This window comes from Phocoena sinus, chromosome 20 (genome assembly GCF_008692025.1).
Source record: "Phocoena sinus isolate mPhoSin1 chromosome 20, mPhoSin1.pri, whole genome shotgun sequence".
NCBI lineage: Eukaryota > Metazoa > Chordata > Mammalia > Artiodactyla > Phocoenidae > Phocoena > Phocoena sinus.
In genome coordinates, this window is record NC_045782.1 from 50982184 (window position 1) to 51005483 (window position 23300).

Below are 23300 nucleotides of genomic sequence, written 5' to 3' on the forward strand. Positions count from 1 at the left end.
TTGAGCGGGTAGCATCTGCCCCTCCCTACTGCTTCCTTTTAACCCCTGCCCACCACTCTCCCACAAGGACGGGCTGGAGGAGGGCAGGGGAGGCTGAGGGAGCCCTAGATTCCTCCAGCTGCCTGCCATTTTGATCTCTGTTGCTCCTTGCCAGTTTTCCCCAGTGCGCCTAACTCGGAGGCACTTTCTCTTTTCGCTGAGACTCGCTGGCCGTGTGGCCCTAGGTAAGACATACTCGCTCTGAGCCTCAGTCTCCCCGCTTGTGCGAAGAGGCAGGCCAGATGTGGCATAATCATCACTGGGGCAGGGCCCCACCCCTACAAAAGCAGCCGGGACCAGCTCTGATCCTGTGCCCACCACCAAAATGACTTCCCAGGGGCCAGTACCGTGTGCACTGCCCCATCCAGGAGGGACCATTGGGCATCATGTTAAATTCTAGAGCCCTGGAAGAAGCAAGACCCCACTCTCCCCAACCCCTAGGATAAGACCAGTAGGCTGGGAAAGTTGCTTTATTTGGATTTGATTCAGGGGGCGGGGCTCCCAAAACAAAACACGGTGGCCTCCACACTCCTAGCCCAGCACCTCATCCTGGCCTTTGGTGGGCAGAGCCATCCTTCCCAGCCTTCTCCAGGAGTCTCCCTCCTCCTCCCGACCGGCCATGTGAGCTGTGGACAGGCCCTCCAGTCCCTGGGGTGGGAGGGAGGGGCCTAAGCTCAGAGTAAACCAAGTAGACAGACTAAGGCACAGCAAGGCCCGTGGAGTCATAAGTGCTCCGCTGGAGGTGGCCTCCGGCTGGGTGAGGCCTGTGGCTCCGCAGAGGGTGGGGACTCCCTGCAGCCACTGACCATCCAGAAGTAGTTTGGGTGCACCTGGCCCTGCACAGCCTCACTGATCATCAGTTCCCCGTCCACAGCAAACACACCCTTCCTGTCCTTGGGTTCCAGGCGGAAAGCAACCACGGGCACGTACACCAAGTAGGGACAGTCACACTCCATGTGCCTGCCTTTCTCCATGGCCAGGAAGAGACGCAGCAGTGTGGCCCGAGACACACCTGCTCGCACGTAGAACAAATGCATAGCGCCGGCTGCACAGCGGCCCATGGGTGCAGCAAACATCTCACTGCCCAGGTGTGAGTGCAGCAGTGCCAGCACCAGCACGAAGTCCTGCTCCGGCACCACCGTCCAGTGAGAGGGCACTGCCTCCTCCAGGGGCACCAGGTGGGCGTCCACAGGGCCCTGCTGGGCCCGCTGGTCCCGAGCGGGGCAGGGGGGCATCTTGGAGACCACCGTTTCTACAGGGAGGTAGGCCAGGGAGCCCTGGTAGGTGCGCAGGGCCGCCAGGCGCAGAAAGGTGCCCAGAGTGAAGCGCATCTCACCCAGGCGCCGAAACTTCTCACTCTCCAGATCCACGTCAGCGATGAAACCCCAAGCCAGGCTGAGCACGGAGAAGAGGCGCTGCCCGGAGGCTGTCTGCAGGGACAGCAGATCCATGGGCGCCAGCAGTCGGCGGCACAGCAGCCGGGTGCAGTTGGTCAGGAGGTCTTCATTAGTCACCTGCTCGTAGCTGCAGAGGGAGAAGTCAGATGGGGAGGGCAGGAGCCCTCACACGTCCTCCCCTTCCTCCTCCTGGGGAGCTGGGGCGGGCGAAGCGACACTGAGTCCCTAGGGAGTTGGCAGGAGCGACAGATGGAGCAGGTGGAGGCAGCAGCTGGAGTCACGGAGAGGGCCCCAGACGGAGGGGCCGAGGCGCCAGAGAAGAGGGCATGGAAGTTACCCCTGAGCATGGTAACTTACAAAAGAAAGCCTGGCAGTAGGGCGGCACTAAGGGGAAAAGGGCCACTGTGGCCCTGGGCTCTCACCCGGCATAATGGTTCACAGAAGCGGCCAGTGCATTGCCAGAACCGGCTGGGAGGCTACACAGGGGCTTCTGGATGGCGGTCTCCCAGTCAGGCCGCTCCATGAGCCCGTTCACCACCTGTTGGAGCGCAGGTGGCCTCAGCCTGGGAAGCACCCCACCCCCACGACCCAGGCCCAGCCTCCCGGTGCGGGCCTCACCTCATGCATCAACCCGTCTCCAGACATGACCACCAGCGCGTCCCAACGTCTCAGGTCCTCCGCCCGCACCAGCTCCCGGGCGTGGTTCCGCCGCTCTGCGGAGAGACCAGCGCGGCTATCACGGCGGGGGCTGGGGTGGGGGGGTGGGGGCGGGTCCCTGCCTGGGGATGCTCCCTGCATCCCCGCGGGGAGACACTCACCAGTGAGCGTCAGCGTGTAGGAGACATCGGCCTGGGCCAGCAGGGGCTGCACGTGGCTCCGGAAGAGCTGCAGGGCTTTGCCCTTGCCCCCGCGCGGATTTAACAGCACCAGCACTCGGCAGGGCCTTGGGAGCGGGTTCCGGGAGCCGCCCGCTGTAAAGACAAACCCGAACCGGCCACTAGGGGGCTGACGATCACAGCAGGGGGACCGGGGTGGAAACGCTGTGCCTGAAACCCACGGGTAACTGACCCAACAGAGTCTGACCAGAGGCAGCGGCCTCGAGCGGTGGGGAGCTCCAGCGGCAGCCCCGCGCTCCTCACCCGGCCAGCTTGGCTTGGCTCAGCCTCGGCCCGCTTCCGGTCTCGTCGGGAAAAGTGCTTCTCTCGGGCGTCCCCAGCCTCTTTTGTTCAGCTGACTCGGGCCAACCTTCCTCTCGAGAGAGAGAAGGGATCCCCCTACAGGCCTTCCCCGCCAGGCCCCCACAAACCTGCATCCATAACCTCGACCCGTGGCCCCCGCTGCCAGGGGGTCCCCGGCGCTGTCGGGGCGCTGTCCGCGGCGGCGGCTCCTGCCTTCAGCTCCTTATCGGTGCTGCCCAGGCGGGCGTCTCGGTGCCGGCTGTGGGGCTCGCCCTCCCCGCCCGGAGCCGGGGCTGTAGGGGCACCCGCGTCATTCCCTGCGGTTGCCGGATCTGGGGGAGAGGAGACACCGCTGGTGGAGTCCGCAGCGGCCCCCTGAGGTGGGGGGCGCCCTGCTAGGTCCTGGGACCACGCGCGGGGAGCCGCGCCTCCGGCATCGCCTAGTTTTCCGAGAGGTCCTGAGAGCCGAGGTCCAGTGCCACCAAGGGCGCTCCCGTCCTAGAACTGAGCTCCCACCCCCAGAGGCAAAGGGTCTCTTCCTGAGGGGCTTTCTTTCCTGGGGCCTCGGGTTCCGGCCCGACGATGAGTCAGAGCCCCGTGGCTCTCTGCGGGGGGATCAGGTCCTCACCCCCTGGGCGCTGCCAGGAGGAGGGGAGTCCAGTTGCGTGAAAATCCCAGAACGTGAGTGGACATCGCAGGGCGCGAAGTTCGGGGCGAGCGATCCCCGCCCCGAAACAGCCGGGTCGCCGTGTCCTCTACCCTGAGCTCCGGAGCGGCCGGAGTCGCCGCGCGCGCCTCTAAGGACCAGGCTCTGCGGCGCCGCGCGCAGCGCTCGTGGGAGCAGCGCCGGAGTCGCGCAAGAGCTGAGCCGGAGCCCGGCCGCCAGCCGCCGCCTCCCTCGGCCGCAGCCGAGTGGGCGCGGAGGCCATGCGGTGCACGGCAGTTCCCCCGACCGCCCAGGAGCCACGCACGGCGAGAGGACAGGGCGGGCGGCCAGCCCTACCCAGTCGGTCCGCTTTGCTGGGGAAGCGCCACCTCCGTTCCCCACAGTGGCCTAGGGCTGAACGCAGCTCGTCCCGGGCTTAGCCTCGCATCTGAGGGACAACTGGAGCGCCGGGCAAATGCTGACTGCACGGCCTCGCTGTCTCCAGCCTCAAACTTTTGTCTCAACTTCGGGGAGGGACCTGTGCCTCGCCCCCGGGCCTGGCCACGCCCCGCGCTCCCCGCGTTTGCGGGGGAGGACCCCGCGCCCTGCATAGCTGGAGCCCGCCTGTCCCCGGCCTCACCGCGCCGCCCCCCGCACGGTCAGCGCCCACGGCTCGGCCACGCGCAGCCCTTTGCCTGGGTCCCGGGACGCTGGGAGTAGGCGACCGCCGGAAGGCGGCGCCGCGGCCCGGCAGGAGAGGCGGAGGCCGTTGGCGAGGCGCGGAGCCCCAGGCCCGGCCACGAGCGGCGCGCCGCGAGCGCGGCGTCCCGGGCGCGCGACGGTGAACGCGCAGCGCAGGCCGAGGCGCGGGCCTCACGCGATCTCGCCTCGGCGCCCAAAGTCGGAGCGGCCCCCGGGTGGGACTCCGGGCACGCGTGGCTCAGGGCTCCGGGCAGATCCTCGGCTGTCCCTGGACGCTGCGACCTTCCGCCCCGAAGTCTCCCGGCAGAACTGGCCCCGCTGCCGGCTCCGGGCAAGCAGCGCCCGCTTCGCGCGCTCCGTCCCATCCCACCCGGATTTCGAGGCCCAGACCCCGCCGGGTGCCCCCCGCTCCGTGACGGGGCGTCTCTCCAGCCGCTCCAGTTCTCCCCCAACGACTTATTTTTAGCCTCCCGACCAGGCAGCTCTGCAGCGCAGCCACCGAGCCTGAGGCAGCCAGGCGAGCGGTCCCGGGGAAGGCTGGCGACCTGCGCCGGGGGATGAGGTCCAGAGGAGGGATCCTTGTCAAGAACCTCAAAAGTTGGATCTTTTTCACAGAGGACAACATCGAGGCTCGCCTAGGCCAGAGAAGCTGCTCCGCAGCGGGCGATCCAGGCCCACGCACCCGAGAAGAGCTTGGCGGTGTAAACAGGCCTAGGGGTCCCCATCCGCATTGGGCAGCCAAGCATCGGGGGCGTGTCCCCCGCCGCCTCCACTGGCTCAGTGGGAAGATGCAAACGGGCCCGGGACTCGTGTATCGGAGCTTGTGTGATAAACATATCACCGGCAAGTAAGTGTCTGACCTGAACTTGTCCGCGACCAACTCGAGTAAACTCCCTGGGGGGTTGTTGGCGGCGACCCAGAGGAGGAAGTTACCAAGGCGGACTTGGCGACCTGACCAGGTAGGGCCAAAGTTAGGAAAAACCAAACCGCTGTAGGAGGCTGAGGTGGCACAGGCCCAGGCTGCAAAGTGCTCACGCGCCCACACCTGCCCCCACCGACACCCGCTCACAACTCTCTCTTCCCATCGCCTCAAGTCGAGAAGAGGCAGGTCTCTGCGGCCCCGGTAACTCGGGCGCGCCTCCGCCGCATCTCCTCTTACAGAGGACCCAGGCGGCCCGGCCCCGTTTCCCAACACCTGGGAGGGGAGGAGGGCGGGGCCCAAGTGTCCCCACGTAGAGAGGAGGCCGCAGGCTGGGACACGTTGGCCTGGCACGCGTCCGGGTGGTGGCCACCTCCGTCCTGCGTGGCCCCCGGGCAGCCCTGGCTGGGTCCTGAGCGTCCCGAGCGTGTTCCGGGAAGGTGACTCAGCGACGCTTTCACGGGTCGAGAAACTATGCGAAACTAGGAACCGGGAGAGGAAGCGGGGGCGGGGCGGCATCGCCCTCTCGCAGGGCCGCGGCGGGTGTCCGCTGAGGTCTGATCTTGAACCTACAGGCCCCCACCCGCAACCCCCAGGAATCCGGCGCCAGGAGGGGAGCGCGGCGCTGCGGCCACAGTGCTGCGGTCACGCGACGCGGAGACTCAAGCGCCTGCGGGAGGAGGGGGCTCCTTGCGGAAGCCGGGGCTCGATCCCTCTCCTCCCCCTTCGCCTGCCTTCTCCTCCCGCCAGGACTCCGCTCAAAGTCGGGGCTTTGGCGCCTAGAAGACGCGGGACGCGGGCGGGGTGCTCCCCGAGATCTCAGTCTTGGAGGGAGGGTGCTGCGGAGACCGCCAGGGCAGCCTCCCCCTTCTCCCCCGCTCGGGAGGGCACTTCCATCAGTCCTGAAAAGCTGCTGCCTTAAACCTTGGAGTCTGGTGGGAAACTGAGGCCCTCGGGAAAGGAAGACCTGGCTGTGCACGAGTCCGCAGGGAGAAAGCCCACCTGCCACTGGGTCCCTCCGCCTCCCAGCGTCCCGGGCTGGAGCCCTTGGGGTCGTGGGGCAGGACGGGGGCGGGGTTGACTGGAAACCGAGCGACGAGGGAGGCGGAGCAGCCTGCTGGGTTCATTATCCGGCCTCCGGGGGCCCAGCGGGAGGGAGGTGAGGGGCCGAGCCCTCTGGCCCCGGTTCCAGTCTGCACAATGGCTGCTCTGTCCTCCCCGCGGCCTCGCCCCCGCCCCCACCCCCACGGTCCCTGCTCTGCCCTCCTCATTCTTGTCCGTCACCTCCCCCCTCCAGGCTGCCTCCCTCCAGGCCCACACCGCCCTCCAGCCCCTCTCTAAAGAGCTTTATTTCATCTCCAGAAACACTCGTCAGCATCCCTGGCCCAAGAGACAAGATTGAGCAAAGCAAGATGCTTTGCCCCTTTGATAACGGGGAACTGAAACCCGGAGAGGTGAAGGGTCTCGCCTAAGCCACTGAACCAGTTCCCGACAGAGCTGAGAAGCAAACACAGGTCCCAACCCCCAGGCTGAGAGGCCCAGCTGACCCCAGGCTTCTAGCTGATATCTGAGTATCTGTCGGCCGGGTGGGTTGCTTGCCACAGAGCTGCCCCAGTAACCCAGCTGCTGGGTCTCCCTGGGAAAGAGGAAGCAACCCGAAGCCCTCTCCAGGCTTCATCATCCAGGTTCTGGTTAAGCAACTAGCTGCTGTGGCCAAGGGCCTCTGGAGTCAGGCTTGATCTGCGCTGATCGCCAACCCGCAGGTAACGCCTGTCTCCCAGGTGAAAGAGACTGCCTTTCCATCTCCCCCAGCCACCCTCCTTCCTGCTTGAGGGCAGCCTTCCCAGGTGGACACACCTGAGAACCCCCTTTTTTTTTCTTCTTCAGAGAAAGAAAGCAGGCATTCACAGGGCCTGGCCCGGCTCTCTGGAAACTTGGAGCCAAGGCCGCCAGATGGCAAATGACTTGCTTTTATTAGGAGAGGCTTCCTGTCATCTCACCTGTTCCTGAGGTTTTCAGCTCCCAAGTTGAACTGGAGGACCTCGAGGCCTCCCTTGACCTCAAGTCCTTTCTGCCTGGGAGGCTGCAAGGGCAGGGGAAGGGAGGTATCCAGCCCTGCAAACTGTGTTGTTGTTGTTGTTTTTAATGTATTTTTTTGTTTGTTTGGTTTTGGTTGTTGTTGTTTTAGCCGCGCCGCGCGGCATGTGGGATCTTAGCCCCCCGACCAGGGATCGAACCCCTGTCCCCTGCTTTGGAAGCGTGGGGTCTTAACCACCGGACCGCAGTTTGCAGGGATGTCCTGCAAACTGTTTTTAAGACTTGTGTTCTGGGACAGCCCCAGATGTGGTTTTCCATTCTGAGATCCTGGTGACCGTGCCAGGCATTGAGGAGTGTGCCACACATGGATATCCAGGAGAGCAGACTGGTCACACAAGATTCTTGGCTGCTTGCAGGGAATGTTACGAGTTTCTGTCCCTGCGGCGGTTCAGCCACCCTGGGTGTGGTGGAGTGAGCTTAACTCTACCTCTTGCGTGGCCTACTTCTCCTCACGGGTGTCCTCGCCAGGGCTGGGAACCAAAGTCTCTTCTGGGCCTCTGGGCTCTGCCTGCCACACACCCCCACCTGCAGGCCTGCTGAGAGGGACACATCCCTTTCAGGGGAATTCGCGGGCACAGCCCTCCCCGTGGAGCCTGCGAGCCTCACCCACTTCACTCATTTCAGATGCTTGCCCGGCATCTGAAGGCATTTGTATTAGTTTCCTGGGATCATCGCAACAAGGTACCACAAACTGGGTGGCTTAACAGAAATTTACTGTGTCACTGTTCTCAAGAAATCCAAGATTAAGATGTTGGTAGGGTCGGTTCCTTTGGAGGGCTGTGAGGGGGAGTCTGTCCCAGGCTGCTCTCCTAGCTTCTGGTGGTTGGCTGGCAAACTTTGGTGTTCCTTGACCTGTACATGCATCACCCAGACTCTGCCCTCATTGTCACACGGCCCTCTTCCCTTGTGAAAGATCTGGCCGAGATGTGTTCTTTCAGGGTCTGCCTTCTCTTCTGTCGGGCATGTTCTTTTTCGAAAGCAAATTACTCTGGGAGGGAAAACCAATAAGTTATCAGGACTCTAGTGTGAATGGAGGTATCCACTTTAAACTAAAAAAGTCTAACAATACTAGGTGTCCCCAAAGAGGACAACAGTGCACGCTCGTGTGGGTGTCGCAGGAAAGGTGTCTGGGAGCTGGACCTGCCCGCCTCCGCTGTTGGGAGGAATTGTTTATATCTGCACTGGCTGCCGGGTGGCTTTGCCCAGGCTTGCACAGTGCCCCGGCTACCTTGACTTTCAGATCTTACCTCACACCTTGGCTTATGGCCTCGGGAGAACAAAGCTGAGTTTCGTGTTAGTGCACCGGGTTCCTGTCGCTGCACCACTTGACTATCCTGCAGTACTGAAGGTCAGAAGTTTCAAACGGATTGATGGGGCTGTGCTGTCTTCCTGCTCTAGCTTCTAGAGACCTGCATTCCTCGGCTCAGGACCCCCTCCTTCACCTCCGAAGGTGGTAGCACAGCATCTTCAGGTCTCTGTCTGACTTCTGCTTCTGCTGTCACATCTCTGACTTTGACCTTTCTCCCTCCCTCTTACAGGGTCTCCTGTCTGTGATGACATTGGCCCCACCTGGCTAACCCAGGATCATCTCCCCATTCAAGAGCCGTAACTCAATAGCGTCTGCAAAATCCCTTTTGCCATATAAGGTAACATATTCATGGGTCCCAAGGATTATGACGCAGCCGTCTTTGGGGGGCTGTTATTTTGCTAACCGCAGCTGGGTAGGAAAAGTCTGGGAACCGTGTCCTTACTTGGCTACAGAACCTTCGTTCTAGCATTCCTTACCTCCCCAGTGCTACCAACTGAACACATACCAGGAACTTAGTTTCCCCCAGATAAGCATTTGTCGTGGTGGGACCGAAAACACTCTTGCTGAGGTCATCGACACCTGATTCTGTAGACTTTTTGGTCTTTGACTCATCCGGCAGAGGCCCCTGCAAAGAAAGCTGGTTTCCATTTTTTTAAATTACCCAGGAGGGAAAAAACAAATTACCCAAAAGAGAGAAATTGACATCTTCACTAAATATAGTAATTATAGGTTTGCAAAGGACTTTTCACCTGAGGAAGGGGTGGGGAGCAGACCAGCCCATCCATTTCCAGCCTGGCAGGAAGGGCTTACCACAGGGCGCAGCCTGCTGGGTATTTCACAAAATGTGCGGTCCGCTCAGCTCCTGTCATGTGACCCGACAGTCCAGCTACTTCTGTCCTCTGTGGTAAGTCTGGACCAGGCCAGCCACGTGGAGAACCGTGGCTAGGAACCTTCCACAGGCTCCCGCTGACATCAGCTCTGGTTTGGGCCCAGCATGGGCTCTGGCCTGGTCTCCAGCGCCCCATCCCCCATCCTGGATACTTGTGAGGGGAGAGATGATCCCCTTCTGAGGCTGCAGCCAGTCCCCACCCCACCCAACTGTGCTTTGTAATCACTTACTCGTTTATACTGGCTTATACTGGTTTGGAGACACTGTGTAACTGGTGAACGTTCTCATTCAAGGGAAGAGAAGCCATCAGCCACGTGTCAAACTGCTTTGGGTGATTCCCAAAAGGAGAACTTCTGGGAAGCGGGAAGAGGGGCTTGGCCCCTCTACAGTCGGTCGGGCAGCAGGAGAGCCGAGCCGCTTTTATCTGGGAGTAGCCTGGCGTCCAGGCCGAGGGGATGGGTGTGTCACAGTTTTCCGGGGGCTTTTTGTTGTGCAATGTTTTCCACTTTCACATCTCTCTGAAGCTAAGCTATGTCCTTGGGTTGTTCCCAAAGCAAACAGACAGCCGCCTGGACACAGTGCGTTAGCGCTAACGGTCTAGGGTGGTTTCCTGGTACCTGCGGATGGATCCCTTCCTCGGAGCAAAGGTGAAGTCCTAGCTCACCCCCTCCGGAGATGCTCACTCTGCCTTGGGAACGCCCTTTCGAGGCGCCCTGCTGGCCCCTGGTGGCCACCTGGGGATGCGTCCCTCTCTCGTCTTTTATCCAAACGGTGCAGCCACTCAGGCCTCCTCCACAGAAGCCAATTTGTTGGAGGCAAAAGAGGGGCCGGCGTGCTTCTTTGCCAAGCTGCAAAGCGAGGGAGGCTGGAGTGGGCTTGCCTGCCTGAGGCTTATTATCCACACCCTGAGAACAGAAATTCCCCTTTCCTGGAGGCTGGCCTCCTGAAGGTCAGACCCTTCGATTCTGTCCAGACACAGCCTTGGTAGTTTAAGTAATGAGTATACAGGATGCGCTGGACAGGGGTCTAGGAGAGGGGCCCGGGGCAAGGGACACCGTAACCTCATTCCACACGTGTGCCCGCAAGGCTTTGTGCAGCCAAGGGAGTGATGCTGTGCTGATCCGACAGGAGAACCGTTTCCGAAAGCGGCTTGTTGTTCTTTTTGCTCATTGCCCACAAGCGCTGACCAGAGCAACGTGACCAGCACCTTGAAAATGAGCTGAGATGTCATTTCTCCTTCAAGGCACTAGCAGCCTCCTCTGAAACTCCCCGTTTCAAAACAGAATGGGGAACCTAGTGATTACCTGTCAAAGCTTACAGACTAAGGAGTGAAATTATTTTTAAAAAACAAACAGAAGATGGAATGGGCTTGGAGAGCGCTCCTGAACCGTGAGGAGCATATAGGTGGGGGCTGAAGAACATATCCTTTCTTTGCTCTTGCTGTCTCCTTCCTAGAGCTGCAGTCGTTGCGGTTCTGTACACAGAAGTCCTCGAGAGAAATGCTTGTGGGCTGCTCTCCCAACCGCATCCCTCTGGCGGATCCAGGGGAGGGAGCCCTATCCGGGTGCCAGGTGGCTGCTGCAGTGATGCAGAGCCCAGGAAGGGCACAGTCCAACACCCCACCTCCTCCTGGCTCCCCGCAGCAGGCTGATGGGTCCAGGGAGGGAGGGACAGACAGACGGCTCTGATGCAGAGTTAGAAGGACAAATCCATCTTCCTGACTCGGCAAGACCTAGAAAAATGCATAGCATCAGAACTTGGTATTTGCAAACAAGCACAAGGATCCTATCTTTTTTTTTTTTTTTTTTAAGGATCCCATCATTTTAAGCTGAGGTTCCAGTTGCCATGTGACAAGTATCTGTGACCACTCGGTTCTCAGACTGAGAACTTTGAGCACTTAAGGAGGGAAGACAGTCTAACTGCAAAATATGTTTAGCGTGGAATCGGATCTGCCACCTTCATCTCTTGGCAGGGGTAAGTGTTATCCTAAGGGGAGAGGTGTGTTGAGTCCTCAGGGGTAGATCTGTTACCCCGATTTGCAGCCATTAGTGGTGCAGGAGCCACACAGGCTGGGGAGAGGCTGAGTGGCGGCCCGGAGACAAGCAAACCCCAGGACACTGAAGACCGGGTCTCTGAGGTCTCAGGCATTTCTGAAATGCTGAGGACCCTGAGTGGAATACCAGAAGCCTAATTCTGATTCTAAACCAAGACTTGGGTATCTGTGTGTACTTAACAATGACTAGCAGGTCGCCCGTGAAGAAATGGTCCTAAGAGATGTGGAAAACAAATCTGGAGTACCCACCAGCCCTTGAGAAAAATACCTTAAAAATTTTTTAATTGAAGTATAGTTGATTTACAATGTTGTATTAGTTTCAGGTGTATAGCAAAGTGATTCAGTTATACATATACCTATATTCTTTTTCAGAGTCTTTTCCATTATAGGTTGTTACAAGATATTGAATATAGTTCCCTGTGCTATACAGTAGGTCTTTGTTGTTCTATTTTATATATAGTGGTGTGTATCTGTTAATTCCAAATTCCTAACTGAACCTCCTCCCTACCCCCAAGAAAAATATCTTGTTTTTTTTCTTTTTGGCTGAGCCACATGGCTTGTGGGATCCCGAGCCCTCGGCAGTGAAAGCTTGGAGTCCTAAGCACTGAACCATCAGGGAATTCCTGAAAAATATCTTTTAGAAAGGAGAGCCTTGGGACTTCCCTGGCAATCCAGTGGTTAAAGACTCTGAGCTTCCACTGCAGGGGGTGCGGGATCTATCCCTGGTTGGGGAGCTAAGATCCCGCATGCCACGTGGCGGGGCCCAAAAAAGGAGAGACGCAAGGTTCCTCAAAAAGTTAAACATAGAGTTACTGCATGACCCAGCAGTTTCACTCCTGGGTACTTAACCAAGGGAACTGAGAACATGTGTCCACACAAAAAGTTGTACACGAGGGCTTCCCTGGTGGCGCAGTGGTTGAGAGTCCACCTGCCGATGCAGGGGACACAGGATCGTGCCCCGGTCCGGGAAGATCCCACATGCCGCGGAGCGGCTGGGCCCGTGAGCCATGGCCGCTGAGCCTGCGCGTCCGGAGCCTGTGCTCCGCAACGGGAGAGGCCACAACAGTGAGAGGCCCACGTACCGCAAAAAAAATAAAAATAAATTAAAAAAAAAAAAAAAAAGTTGTACACGAATGTTCATAGCAGCTCTATTCACAATAACTGAAAGGTAGAAACAACCCAAGTGTCCATCAACAGAGGAATGGGTAAAAGAAATGTGGCATATCCATACTCAGGAATAGCATCTGGCCGTAAAAAGGAATGAAGTCCTGATCTATGCTACAGTGTGGATGTACCACACGAACATTATGTGAAAGAAGTGACGGAAGCCGTATACAAAAGGCCACATATTGTGTGATTCCATGTAAATGAAACGTCCGGAATAGGTAAATCCATAAAGACAGAAAGCGGACTGGTGGTTGGCCGGCGTATGGGGAGATACTGCTTAATGGATATGGGTTGTGTTTTGGGTGATTTTATTTTAGGTGACAGTTGTATTATGGGTTTTGTTTTGGAACTAGTTATTGTGAATGTGTTAAATGCCACTGACTTGTTTATTTTATGTTATGTGCATTCATCCGAATTTTTTTTTAAATATTCATTTACTTTATTTATTTATTCCTTTTTTTTTTTTATTTGGCCACGCCTTGGCTTGTGGGATCTTAGTTCCCTGACCAGGAACTGAACCTGCGCCCTCGGCAATAAAAGTGCAGAGTCCTAACCATCGGACCTCTAGGGAATTCCCAAATTTTATTTTATTTTATTTTATTTCATTTATTTATTTTTTTTTTTTGCGGTACGCGGGCCTCTCACTGTTGTGGCCTCTCCCGTTGCAGAGCACAGGCTCAGCGGCCATGGCTCACGGGTCCAGCCGCTCCGCGGCATGTGGGATCTTCCCGGACCGGGGCACGAACCCGTGTCCCCTGCATCAGCAGGCAGACTCCCAACCACTGGGCCACCAGGGAAGCCCTATTTTATTTTTTTTAAATGAGGGACTTGGGGGCTTCCCTGATGGCGCAGTGGTTGGGAGTCTGCCTGCTGATGCAGGGGACACGGGTTCGTGCCCCGGTCCGGGAAGATCCCACATGCCGCGGAGCGGCTGGACCCGTGAGCCATGGCCGCTGAGCCTACGCGTCCGGAGCCTGTGCTCCGCAACGGGAGAGGCCACAGCAGTGAGAGGCCCTTGTACCGCAAAAAAAAAAAAAAAAAAAAAAAAAAAAGAATAAATGAGGGACTTGAACCAGCCTTGACCCTTTCAGGATCATTCTTTTGTGATGCACAAAAAGTCCATTTCTAAGGATGCAGTTGAAATTCTGATTTGGGTGGTGGTAGATATTTATTCCAGGCATTTGTTGAAGAAGGGGAAGGAGGACTTCTTCAGGACCATCTTGATGGGGGCAGGGACCACTACCTGGGGTCTTGCAGTGGCGGGGGAGGGAGTAGAGATTGGGCTCAACTGTGAATATAAGGAAAGGTGGGAATGTATAGCCAGGGAGCAGATCGGGGTCAGTGGATGGAAGATTACTAAGAGGAAACATCAGGGGAAAGGGGAGATTTTTGCTAAACCGACCTACCTGAACTTGCCGAAGGCAGGCCAGGGGGCTCAGACATCACCCCAGGGTGGTGGAGGATGGGGAACCTCAACAGGTATTGAAGGTGACCAGACACGGAGGATGGGGGATTCTGGCTAAACTGACTTAGCAGGATTCTTGCTAGAAGTGGACTCTGCAAAGCAGGACACAGAAGCCCAGGGTTCGAGACCTAGTCAGAAGAGGGCTCAGGTGAGCCCGATTAGATCAAAGAGAGAATCTTTCTTGTCACTAAATTATTCAGAGTCCAGTAATGTCCGCCTCATGGAACCATTCAGAGGCTCCTTCCCTCTTCTTTCAGGGATGAGGGGTGGCCGCCAGTGCTTTGGTGGCATTATTTGGAGGGACTTATCTTGTCTCAAAAGTAGTGTCACCTTGTGGGGGCCCTAAATGCCGATCTTTGGTCACTGTTATTTTCTTTTCATTTCTCTGTATTTCCCCCCATAGTTATGCAATATGTGCGAGGTTTGCTTTTTTTAAAGAATGTGTGTGTGTGTGTGTGTGTGTGTGTGTGTGTGTATAACTGAAGCACTTTGCTGTGTGGAGTTTTTATTGAAGTATAAATATATACAGGAAAGCACACAGATCATAAACTATGAATTTATGCACTAACACACCTGCATTAATAAAACAGCACATCCTAGAGACCCCTGGTGCGCCCTCCCAGCCACTCGCCGCCCCGCACAGGATAACCACTCATGCAGTGTATTTTTTTTTTTTTTTTTTTTTTTTTTGCGGTACACAGGCCTCTCACTGTTGAGACCTCTCCCGCTTGCGGAGCACAGGATCCGGACGCGCAGGCTCAGTGGCCATGGCTCACGGGCCCAGCCGCTCCGCGGCACGTGGGATCCTCCCAGACCGTGGCACGAACCCGAGTCCCCTGCATCGGCAGGCGGACTCTCAACCACTGCGCCACCAGGGAAGCCCAGTGTATTTTTATATTTGGGAAGAAATATACTTAAAATTTAAACAAAGTGAAAATACATTAGAGATGGAAAAATTTTAAATCCAGCCCTTTTTATTTGTGAAGGCTCTTCCAAATGGCTCAGACGTGGTAAGGGCTGAGGGCTCTAAGTGGGTTTGGCCTCGGGATATTCCTAAAGGACAGCAGGAGGTAGTTGGCAATAGCCACGGGATCAGCTGATGGACCCATCTCCTTTCTGGGTCATTTGGCACCTGGGCTCCCAAACTAGCCAGCACATTGGAACCCCCTGGTGGAGCTTCAGTACTACAGATACCTGGGTCCCACCCCCAGAGATTGTGATTTAACTGGTCTGGAGTGTAGCCCGAGCTTCAGAGTTTTTCAAAGCTCTGAAGTGATTCTAATATGCAGACAGGGCTTCCCTGGCAGTCCAGCAGTTAAGACTCTGCGCTTCCAATACAGGGAACGCAGGTTTGATCCCTGGTCGGGGATCCCACATCCTGTGCAGCGAGGCCAAAAAATTTAAAAATTAAAAATAGATAAAAAAATATGCAGACAAATGTGGGAACTACTGACTTAGCATAAAAGGAAGATCTGAAGCCTGTTTTCCAAGCAGGCAGGCAAACTCAAAGGCCTCCCAGAGATTCTGTAACTGCCACAAAAAACTTTCTTATTCAAGAACATCATGAATTGTCACGGTCCCACTGACTATTTCACGTCTGGAAATGAGTCAGGCATAGTACAGAAATGACACGTACTATTACAGCCTCTCCCCACATCCTCCCAGACACTGGCTTGGGAATGTGGGAATAGTGACAAACCTGGCTACCACCCAGGCTCCAGGAAAAAGGGGGGGAGGGGAGGCTCTGCAGTTATTACAGTCACTCCCACTAGGTGTGTCAAAGCAGATGCTCTTGTGAATTAAAAAAAACTCAATTAAATCTTATTTCCCCATTGGACAGTAATACAATTTTGAAAATGTTCTTTCTTAATATCGAATTGGTATTTAATTACCGGGGGGGATTCGACCTTCCCTGAAAGGCAGATGCAGTTACCTTCCCACCATGAGGACTCTCACCCTGAGGGTCAGCCTTGGAAGTTCCTGCCCCCTCCACCTCATCACACTGTACCTTCATGATATAGGTCAGATTTCTAAGAACCTGTGTTTCTATGGTGGTTGTTCGGAATAGTGGTTTAAAATTTACGGAAGGGGCTTCCCTGGTGGCGCAGTGGTTGAGAGTCCGCCTGCCGATGCAGGGGACACGGGTTTGTGCCCCGGTCTGGGAAGATCCCACGTGCCATGGAGCGGTTAGGCCCGTGAGCCATGGCCGCTGAGCCTGCACGTCCGGAGACTGTGCTCCGCAACGGGAGAGGCCACAACAGCGAGAGGCCCGCGTACTGCAAAAAATAATAAATAAATAAATAAATTAAATAAAATTTACGAAAGAATGGGAAAGGAGTGACAGGAGGAAGAAATGGGCAGGTGGGGGAGGACGGGGAGCGGGGTGCGGGGGGAGCTGGAATGCTTTCATGTCAAGGGTTACCCAGCTTGTGAGCTGGTACTGTGCCTAGGCTAGAACTTGGGCTTGGAATGGTGTTTGACCTGTATCTTTCCACCAGCCCAGATATCCCACTTGTGCAAACCCTTCTTGGACAATCACTAGAAAGACAATTAAGTTTTCATCCAAGAAAGCACCATATGTTTCTTCAGAAACCTTTCAAGTACTTGACTCCCTAGGGAAGTGTTCTAATTATCTGTTCCGAGTGAGAAATCACCCTAAGATGTAGTGGCTTGAAGCAATAATTTATTGGGTCCATTGTGGGTTGATTGGGCTCAGCCAGGTGGTTCTCACTTGGGGACTCAGGTGATTACAATGTCAGTGGGCTGAACATCTGAGATGGGGCAGGCTGTCAGCTGGTTCAGCTGGGGCTGTCAGCCAGAGTGCCTGTGTGGACTCTCCATGTGACATGGCAGCTAGGTTCCCAGAGGGAATGTCTCAAGAGCATCATTCCAGGACACCCAGCGGAAGCTGTGTGGCTTCTCATGCCCTGGTTTTGGAAGTCCCAGGCCATCACTTGTGCCACATTCTACAGCTCAAGCAAGTCACTAAGGCCAGCCCAGGTTCCAGGGAATGGAACCAGGGTCCTTCCCCCGTGGTCGGGGAGGAGGGACTGACGGAGGCCATATTTAGGGGCTCTCAGTTACTTACCTTAGGAATTGAGAATTGGGACAAATTTAGGGAACTGCTTCACCCTTAAGGAAACTAGTTTGTAGCTTAAGAACAAGATTCCTTCAAATATATTTTCAGGAACCCCAGCGCCGTGTTGATCAACGCCCCAGCTTCCTTGGGTCTCCTTGCTTTAACTGAAACCAGCTACCCTGCCTGACGGCGTTCATCCTTAAGCCTTCTCTCTACCCCCGGAAGCTGCTGCTTTTCCACTTCCTTCTTAATACAAGTGCTAACATTCATCACGCTCTTACTTTGTGCCAGACACTGTGCTGAGCACAGTTTCATTAGGAAGACTTGTCTTGTTGAAGTGCCCATTAAGAAAAGGTTGATTGTTTGTTTGTTTCCAGTAACCACCGCCAGCTGTGCTCTGTCCAAACCCCCTTTGTTACTGGCTGAAAGACTCCCCATTAAGGCACCTCGATCTGATTCCACTGATCCAGTCACTTTTTTTTGTTATTAAGGCAGCCCCACTTGGGAGTTTAAGACTGGTCCATTTAGGAACTCAAACTTGGGAATTCCCTGGTGGTCCAGTGGTTCGGACCCAGCACTTTCACTACAGGGGCCCCGGGTTTGATTACCTGGTCCCGCAAGCCGTGGGCATGGCCAAAAAAAAAAAAAAAGAAAGAAAGAAAGAAAGAAAGTGAAACTTATCTCGAGCACAGGCTCCAGCACTGAAGCAGGGACAAGGCCTATCTCTCACAAGCCGCCCACTGCTCTGTGCTTACTTCTGAGGTTGAGGCGGAGGGGAGAGAAATAGAAAACAGATGTGTTTCCTGTGGTGACTAGTTGGGGGCGGTGATGTGGCTGTCCTGTGCCTGGGTCTTTACTGCTGACCCAACTCATTCTGTAGAGCAGGGTTTCTCATCCTCAGCACTATTGACACTGGGGGCTGGATTAGCCTCTGTTGTGGGGACCTGTCCTGTGCATTGTTTAGCAGTATCCCTGGCCTCCGCCCACTAGATGCCAGTAGTACTTCCCAAGTTGTGCAACCAAAAATGTCTCCAGTCATTGCCAATGTCCCCTGGGAGCAACCTTGCCCTGGCCGAGAACCAGTGCTCCTTAGACTTGGTGTGGACAAGTGGGCGCCCCACAGGACTGCCAGCAGAGACTCTCTCCCAAGGGGCTCCCCTGGTTACACATTCTTGCTGACCTTTGGAGGTGGCCTCATGCCATATTTATTGCTCTGAGGAGGTTCCCCAATCCCAAATCCCAGAATCTGCAATTCCATCCACACTCTGGATCCGACTCTGGGGCTGTGGGGTTGCACCCATCTTCTGAGGGGATGGGTGGATCCAGTCCTTTGCCTCCTGGCTGACTGCCCACCATGCCAGCTCCTCTGGGCACTGTCCAAACTGCAGGAGCCCCAGGGCAGATCCACCAGCCCACGGCCAAGTGGACAGCCAAGTGGGAGACAAGATGTTCCTCTCTACTGTCCCACACACTTTACAGTGACTCCACTGTGTCCCCAACCCTCCCCACCCCCACCTGGTTTCAAGAAAAGCCAGTCTTCATGAAGAAGCAGCCTCTCACCCTTCCTCTCTCCCTTTTTCTTGAGGCAGGATGCCATGACACCAACTACCCATAGTTGGGCCAAACTTCACAGGTTAAGACCACCATCCTCCATAAGACTGTCCAGACACCAGCAGCAAGTTTGGGGGTCCCCTGGCCACACTCACTTTTGACCAGCTGGCTACAAATTCGGGGGTTCCCACTACCCCCTCAGGTTCAATAATTCACTAGAATGACTCACAGAACTCAGGAAAGTGCTGTACTTGCTATTACAGTTTAATGATAGCAAAAGGATGCAAATCTGAACCAGCCACAGGGAGAGACACCTAGGGTGAGGTCGTGGTGGGGGGAGGTACCAAACTTGAAGCTTCTGGCGTCCTCAGGGACACGTTACCCTGTTGGCCGAGCACTGCCAACTAAGGAAGCTCACCGAGCTTGGGTGTCTAGAGTTTTTATTGGGGTTTCATTATGGAGGCACAGTTGATTAAGTCATTGACCATTGATTGAACTCAATCTCTAGCTCCCCTTCCTTCCCCAGAGTTTGAGCTGATATCACGTGGTTTATCCTAAACTATCAGATAGAATTGGAGGGGCCCACCATGAATAACTGACCCTTCTATCGCTCAGGAAATTCCAAGGATTTAGAGGTGACCTCCCAGGGACCAGACAAAGGCCAGCCACATGCTGGATTACACACAGGATTGAAAGAGTCAGTGCTGCATGGCATCTCCCAGCCAGCTCCCGGCTGGTAGTTCTCTGAATGTAGAATGTGGGGTGCATTTTAATTCTTGGCAGTAGGCTCTGGGAATTCTTGGAAGGCAGGAAAGATCCTGCCAGGCACCTCCCTCCACCTTGTCACACATGCATCACCTCATTTAGTCCTCACCACCACCCCCAGGCAGGTATTATTGTGATCACTGTTCCACAGATGAAGAAAGGTAGGTACAGGTCGATGGACTCCCCCAGGTGAACCAGCAGAACAGGACTGAGTCCAGGTCTGTCTGACTCCAGAGCTGCCCCCTCATGGGCGACGGAGCCCTGCCTCCTGCCCCCGCACTGGTAGTCCTACCAGCTCCTCAGGCGGCCTCCAGAACACCTCTCTTCCTCCTGCAAAGCCCTCCCTGTTCTGACCCTCTGCCACCGGGCTCACCACTCTGAACACCCCCTCTGCTGTTGCCCACTCCTGACGCCTCTGTTCCCTGCTCACCATCTTCTTGGCTCCAAGTTCTGAGAACGCGTAAACATTAGGTTCTGGGAGTTGGACGCCTGCCATAATCTCTCTCCGACCTAGAATGATCTTCATCCGCGTCTGACCTCAGCCCCGGCTCTCGCGGTCGCGGCCGGACCACCACCCCTTCTCCAATGCTAAAACCCACATGCCAGTCTGCCCTGCTTTCTCCCTCTTGTGGCCACACTGTCATTCAGGCTTGCCTCTAAACCTCTGGCCTTGAGCACCCCACCCTCTTCCTCCTCCAATCCGCTGTCCTGAGGCTGTGGGGAAGGAGAGGAGGGGCAGTGCTTCGAGTGGGGACCACACGCAGCTCCGTGATGCTGCCGGGACTCTGCGAAGCCCGTTTGTCCTCTGCGGCCGCTCCCTTCCAGCCTCTGCCGCCAGGGGCGCTAGTGGGGCCCGCACGGCTGGAAGGGGAGCAAGGGCCGCTGCTTCCTGTCTGCTCTGCTTGGTCACCCGAGCGTCACCCTGGCAATGGTGACATCTGGCTCCAGGCCCCAGTGTCCCTGCGCTCCCAGAACCTGCCTCTGTGCCTCTCAGAGGTACCGCACAAGCTGGGCAGTGCCTCCTCGCCGGAGATCCGAGTGCCAGCTCCGTGGGACCCCTCCTCCAGGCTTCTAGAATCCCATAATCCCAACCTGTCCTCTTGGTTCCCCATTCATGGGGGTGGTCTCCCAGTGTCGGCTTTCTGCCGCTTCTGTCTTGCAATACCCATTTAACCAATTCTCTATATTAAATTCTTTGTTAAAATAATGAATGTGTTGGGGATTCCCTGGCGGTCCAGTGGTTAGGCCTCTGCGCTTTCGCTGCGGAGGGCGAGGATTCAATGCCTGGTCAGGGAACTAAGATCCCGCAAGCTGCTAGGCGCGGCCAAAAAAAAAAAAAAAAAGAAAGAAAGAAAGAAAGAACGTGGTTTGTTTTCCTTGTTGCCCCTGATCTAATAAATACGTATAAACATTTCCCATCTCCCTTCACCTAATAGCTCATACGTGCCAGACCTTGTTCGGTTTGACATGTATTAACTCACTTATTATTATTATCCCCACTTTACAGGGGAGAAAACTGAGGCACAGGGAGACATAATTGTTTGCTCGGGATCACACAGCTGTTAAGAGTGGGCTCCAAGAGCCTGGCTCCCGAGATAACACTCATCTACACACGCTGTGGCGTCTCACTGCCGACAGGGAGCTGGTGTAGCTGGGGCATTAAGTGACCACATAATGTTCCCGTTTATGGATGGACGAGAGCTATTTTTGGATATTTGTATCATGTGGGGGTTTTAGCTATTAGAGAGCCTGGATCCCCTTGAACCTGACACAGTTAGGTCACTTGAGCCAGGAACCTTACAACTTTCTGAATTATTTTGGTCCATGATTTGTTGTAACCTGTCTCCTTAATGTTTAACCTTCTATCTTCTCAGCCCCGACTCCCCGTGGCCTATTTCCTCCTTCCATGTCTTTCCCCTATGAGCCTGCCTTGCCAGTGTGCTGCTGTAAATCTGGAGATATGGGCGAGGAGACGTCTCCTGTTTGGCAGACTCTAGAAGGTACTAGGAGGCACTGTGGTCTCACCTTGAATCAAAGTCTTCAACGAGGTATGGGTATTGGTGATACCCTGAAATGCCTCCAAAGGCCTCCACCAAGAGTTCCTGAAAACCCCATGACAGAAGAGGTTCTGTCCTACTGAGACTCTATGCTGGATTCCATTTCAGACTTTGCTGCGGCCGGCAGGGCAGCTGCTCTCTACCACTGCCCTTGCTGAAGCTGGGAAGGGTCACTCCCAGCGCGCTCGGCTCTGTCTGCCCAGTATTTTGCCCTCGCCCCCAGCATGGTTTCTGGTGTCCTATGGAGAGAATCAGCTTAGAGATCCAAGTCGGTATTATTTTTAGAACTAAAGATCATTCGGTCTCAGCTTGCTTGGGCCTGCTTAGGCAACGAGAACAGGGAAAAGTCTCACATTTTTCCAAAGTTCATGTCGGAGTAGTGCAACATGGAAGCAACACCTCTGAATCATTGCCTAAAGTGTTCTCCTTTGTTGCAAAGACTGACCTCGTCTTCCGAATAATTCATTCCCTGGGGACAAGGCTGAGCCATTCTGAACACACCCCTCTTTGTCTTTGCTCATTCTTGGACAATTCTTCGTGCCAAATCTGAACCTGTGCTTTCTCTTCTAGTTTTTAGAAGAGAGGAGATTATATTTCCATAATTCATGCTGAACCTGCAGCCCAGTTAGCAACAGGATTTTTTTTTTTTTATGACTTGAAAACTGAAATTGGGTTGAATATGGAAATGTCAACTTGCACTGAGCAGAGCTGTCTTTGTTTTTGCAGGAAATGTCCAGCAGGTTTGGAGCCTCAAGGATCAGCCTGTTTTATAGAGAAACATTAAAACAACAACAACAACAACAAAAAACCACTGGAACTGAGCAAGAGAGGTCTCACTTCAAGCTGCAAAAAACACATTCTTTGCAAAATGAGCAGAAGTGTCTTTCTACTCAGTCCAGACCCTGTACTGGTCAGAGTTCTCCAGAAAAGAAACAGAACCAACATGATATCTCTCTATTTAGAGAGCAAATGTTGAAGAGCTAAAAGGAAAAATAAAAAAACTCCACAATCAGAGAACAAGCAGATGAAAAATAATTAAGGTAATAGAGAATTTGACCACAACTCACAAACGATCTAACCAACAGATGTAAAACACACCCCCCAAACTGTAGAACACATATTCTTTTCAGGTGCCTATAGGGTATTTACCTACATAGATCACATGCCGGGCCACCAAGCGTGTCTCAACACGTAGCAGAGGATTGAATTCACTTAGGGTGTGTTCTCTCACAAAGTGGAATTAAATTAGAAATCAATAATAGATCTCAATAGCTGTTCTCTGGGGCTTCCCTGGTGGCACAGTGGTTAAGAATCTGCCTGCCAATGCAGGGGGCACGGGTTCGAGCCCTGGTCCGTGAAGATCCCACATGCCGTGGAGCCAGTAAGCCCGTGCGCTGCAACAACTGAGCCTGCGCTCTAGAGCCCGTGAGCCACAGCTACTGAGCCCACGAGCCGCAACTACTGAGGCCCGTGTGCCTACAGCCTGTGCTCCGCAACAAGAGAAGCCACTGCAATGAGAAGCCCACGCACCACAACGAAGAGTAGCCCCGGCTCGCTGCAACTAGAGAAAGCCCGCACGCAGCAACAAAGACCCAACGCAGGCAAAAATAAATAAATAAATAAAAATAATAAATTATATTAAAAAAATAGCTGTTCTCTGTATCACTCGTTGGGTCCACAGATACGAGTAGAGCCCCTACCACGTGCCAGGCACCAGGAGGTCACTAGGGGTTCCTTCTCCCAGATACATTTTGTGAGCCATCCCAGCACCACACAGATTGTTATACATAGGTCATAAAGCGGGAAAACTTCCAACAGTGTAATCTGAATGTTCATTTTTTATGAGGCTTCATGTTAAAACAGAGCATGGTTCTGTAGTTCTTTTTTTTTTTTTTTGAGGTACGCGGGCTTCTCACCGCTGTGGCCTCTCCTGTTGCGGAGCACAGGCTCTGGACGCACAGCCTCAGCGGCCATGGCTCACGGGCCC

General features: G+C 55.0%; 1 protein-coding gene and 1 long non-coding RNA gene across 17 annotated transcripts; one reads left to right on the forward strand and one right to left on the reverse strand.

Annotated features, from left to right (window-relative positions):
• Window positions 1-491: 491 nt before the first annotated feature.
• SPHK1 (sphingosine kinase 1) lies at window positions 492-5159 on the reverse strand. 6 transcript variants are annotated; one of them, XM_032617187.1, is made up of 6 exons: window positions 5032-5159; window positions 2743-2946; window positions 2255-2407; window positions 2055-2149; window positions 1859-1974; window positions 492-1563 (listed from the first exon to the last, which is right to left on the reverse strand). In XM_032617187.1, the coding sequence occupies exons 1-6, from the start codon at window positions 5045-5047 to the stop codon at window positions 762-764; spliced, it is 1386 nt and encodes a 461-aa protein (XP_032473078.1). In that variant the 5' UTR covers window positions 5048-5159; the 3' UTR covers window positions 492-761. The 6 variants fall into 6 exon arrangements, with proteins under 6 accessions (XP_032473078.1, XP_032473077.1, XP_032473082.1 ...); XM_032617186.1 differs by lacking the exon at window positions 5032-5159 and adding an exon at window positions 4645-5025; XM_032617191.1 differs by lacking the exon at window positions 5032-5159 and adding an exon at window positions 4508-5025.
• LOC116746007 lies at window positions 4688-22702 on the forward strand. 11 transcript variants are annotated; one of them, XR_004347603.1, is made up of 7 exons: window positions 4688-4809; window positions 5457-6644; window positions 8219-8326; window positions 8517-8624; window positions 10988-11150; window positions 21131-21256; window positions 22040-22348. It is a non-coding gene; the product is annotated as an uncharacterized LOC116746007 (long non-coding RNA). The 11 variants fall into 11 exon arrangements; XR_004347601.1 differs by having other exon boundaries at window positions 4793-4921; XR_004347604.1 differs by lacking the exon at window positions 4688-4809 and adding an exon at window positions 5205-5321.
• Window positions 22703-23300: the final 598 nt, after the last annotated feature.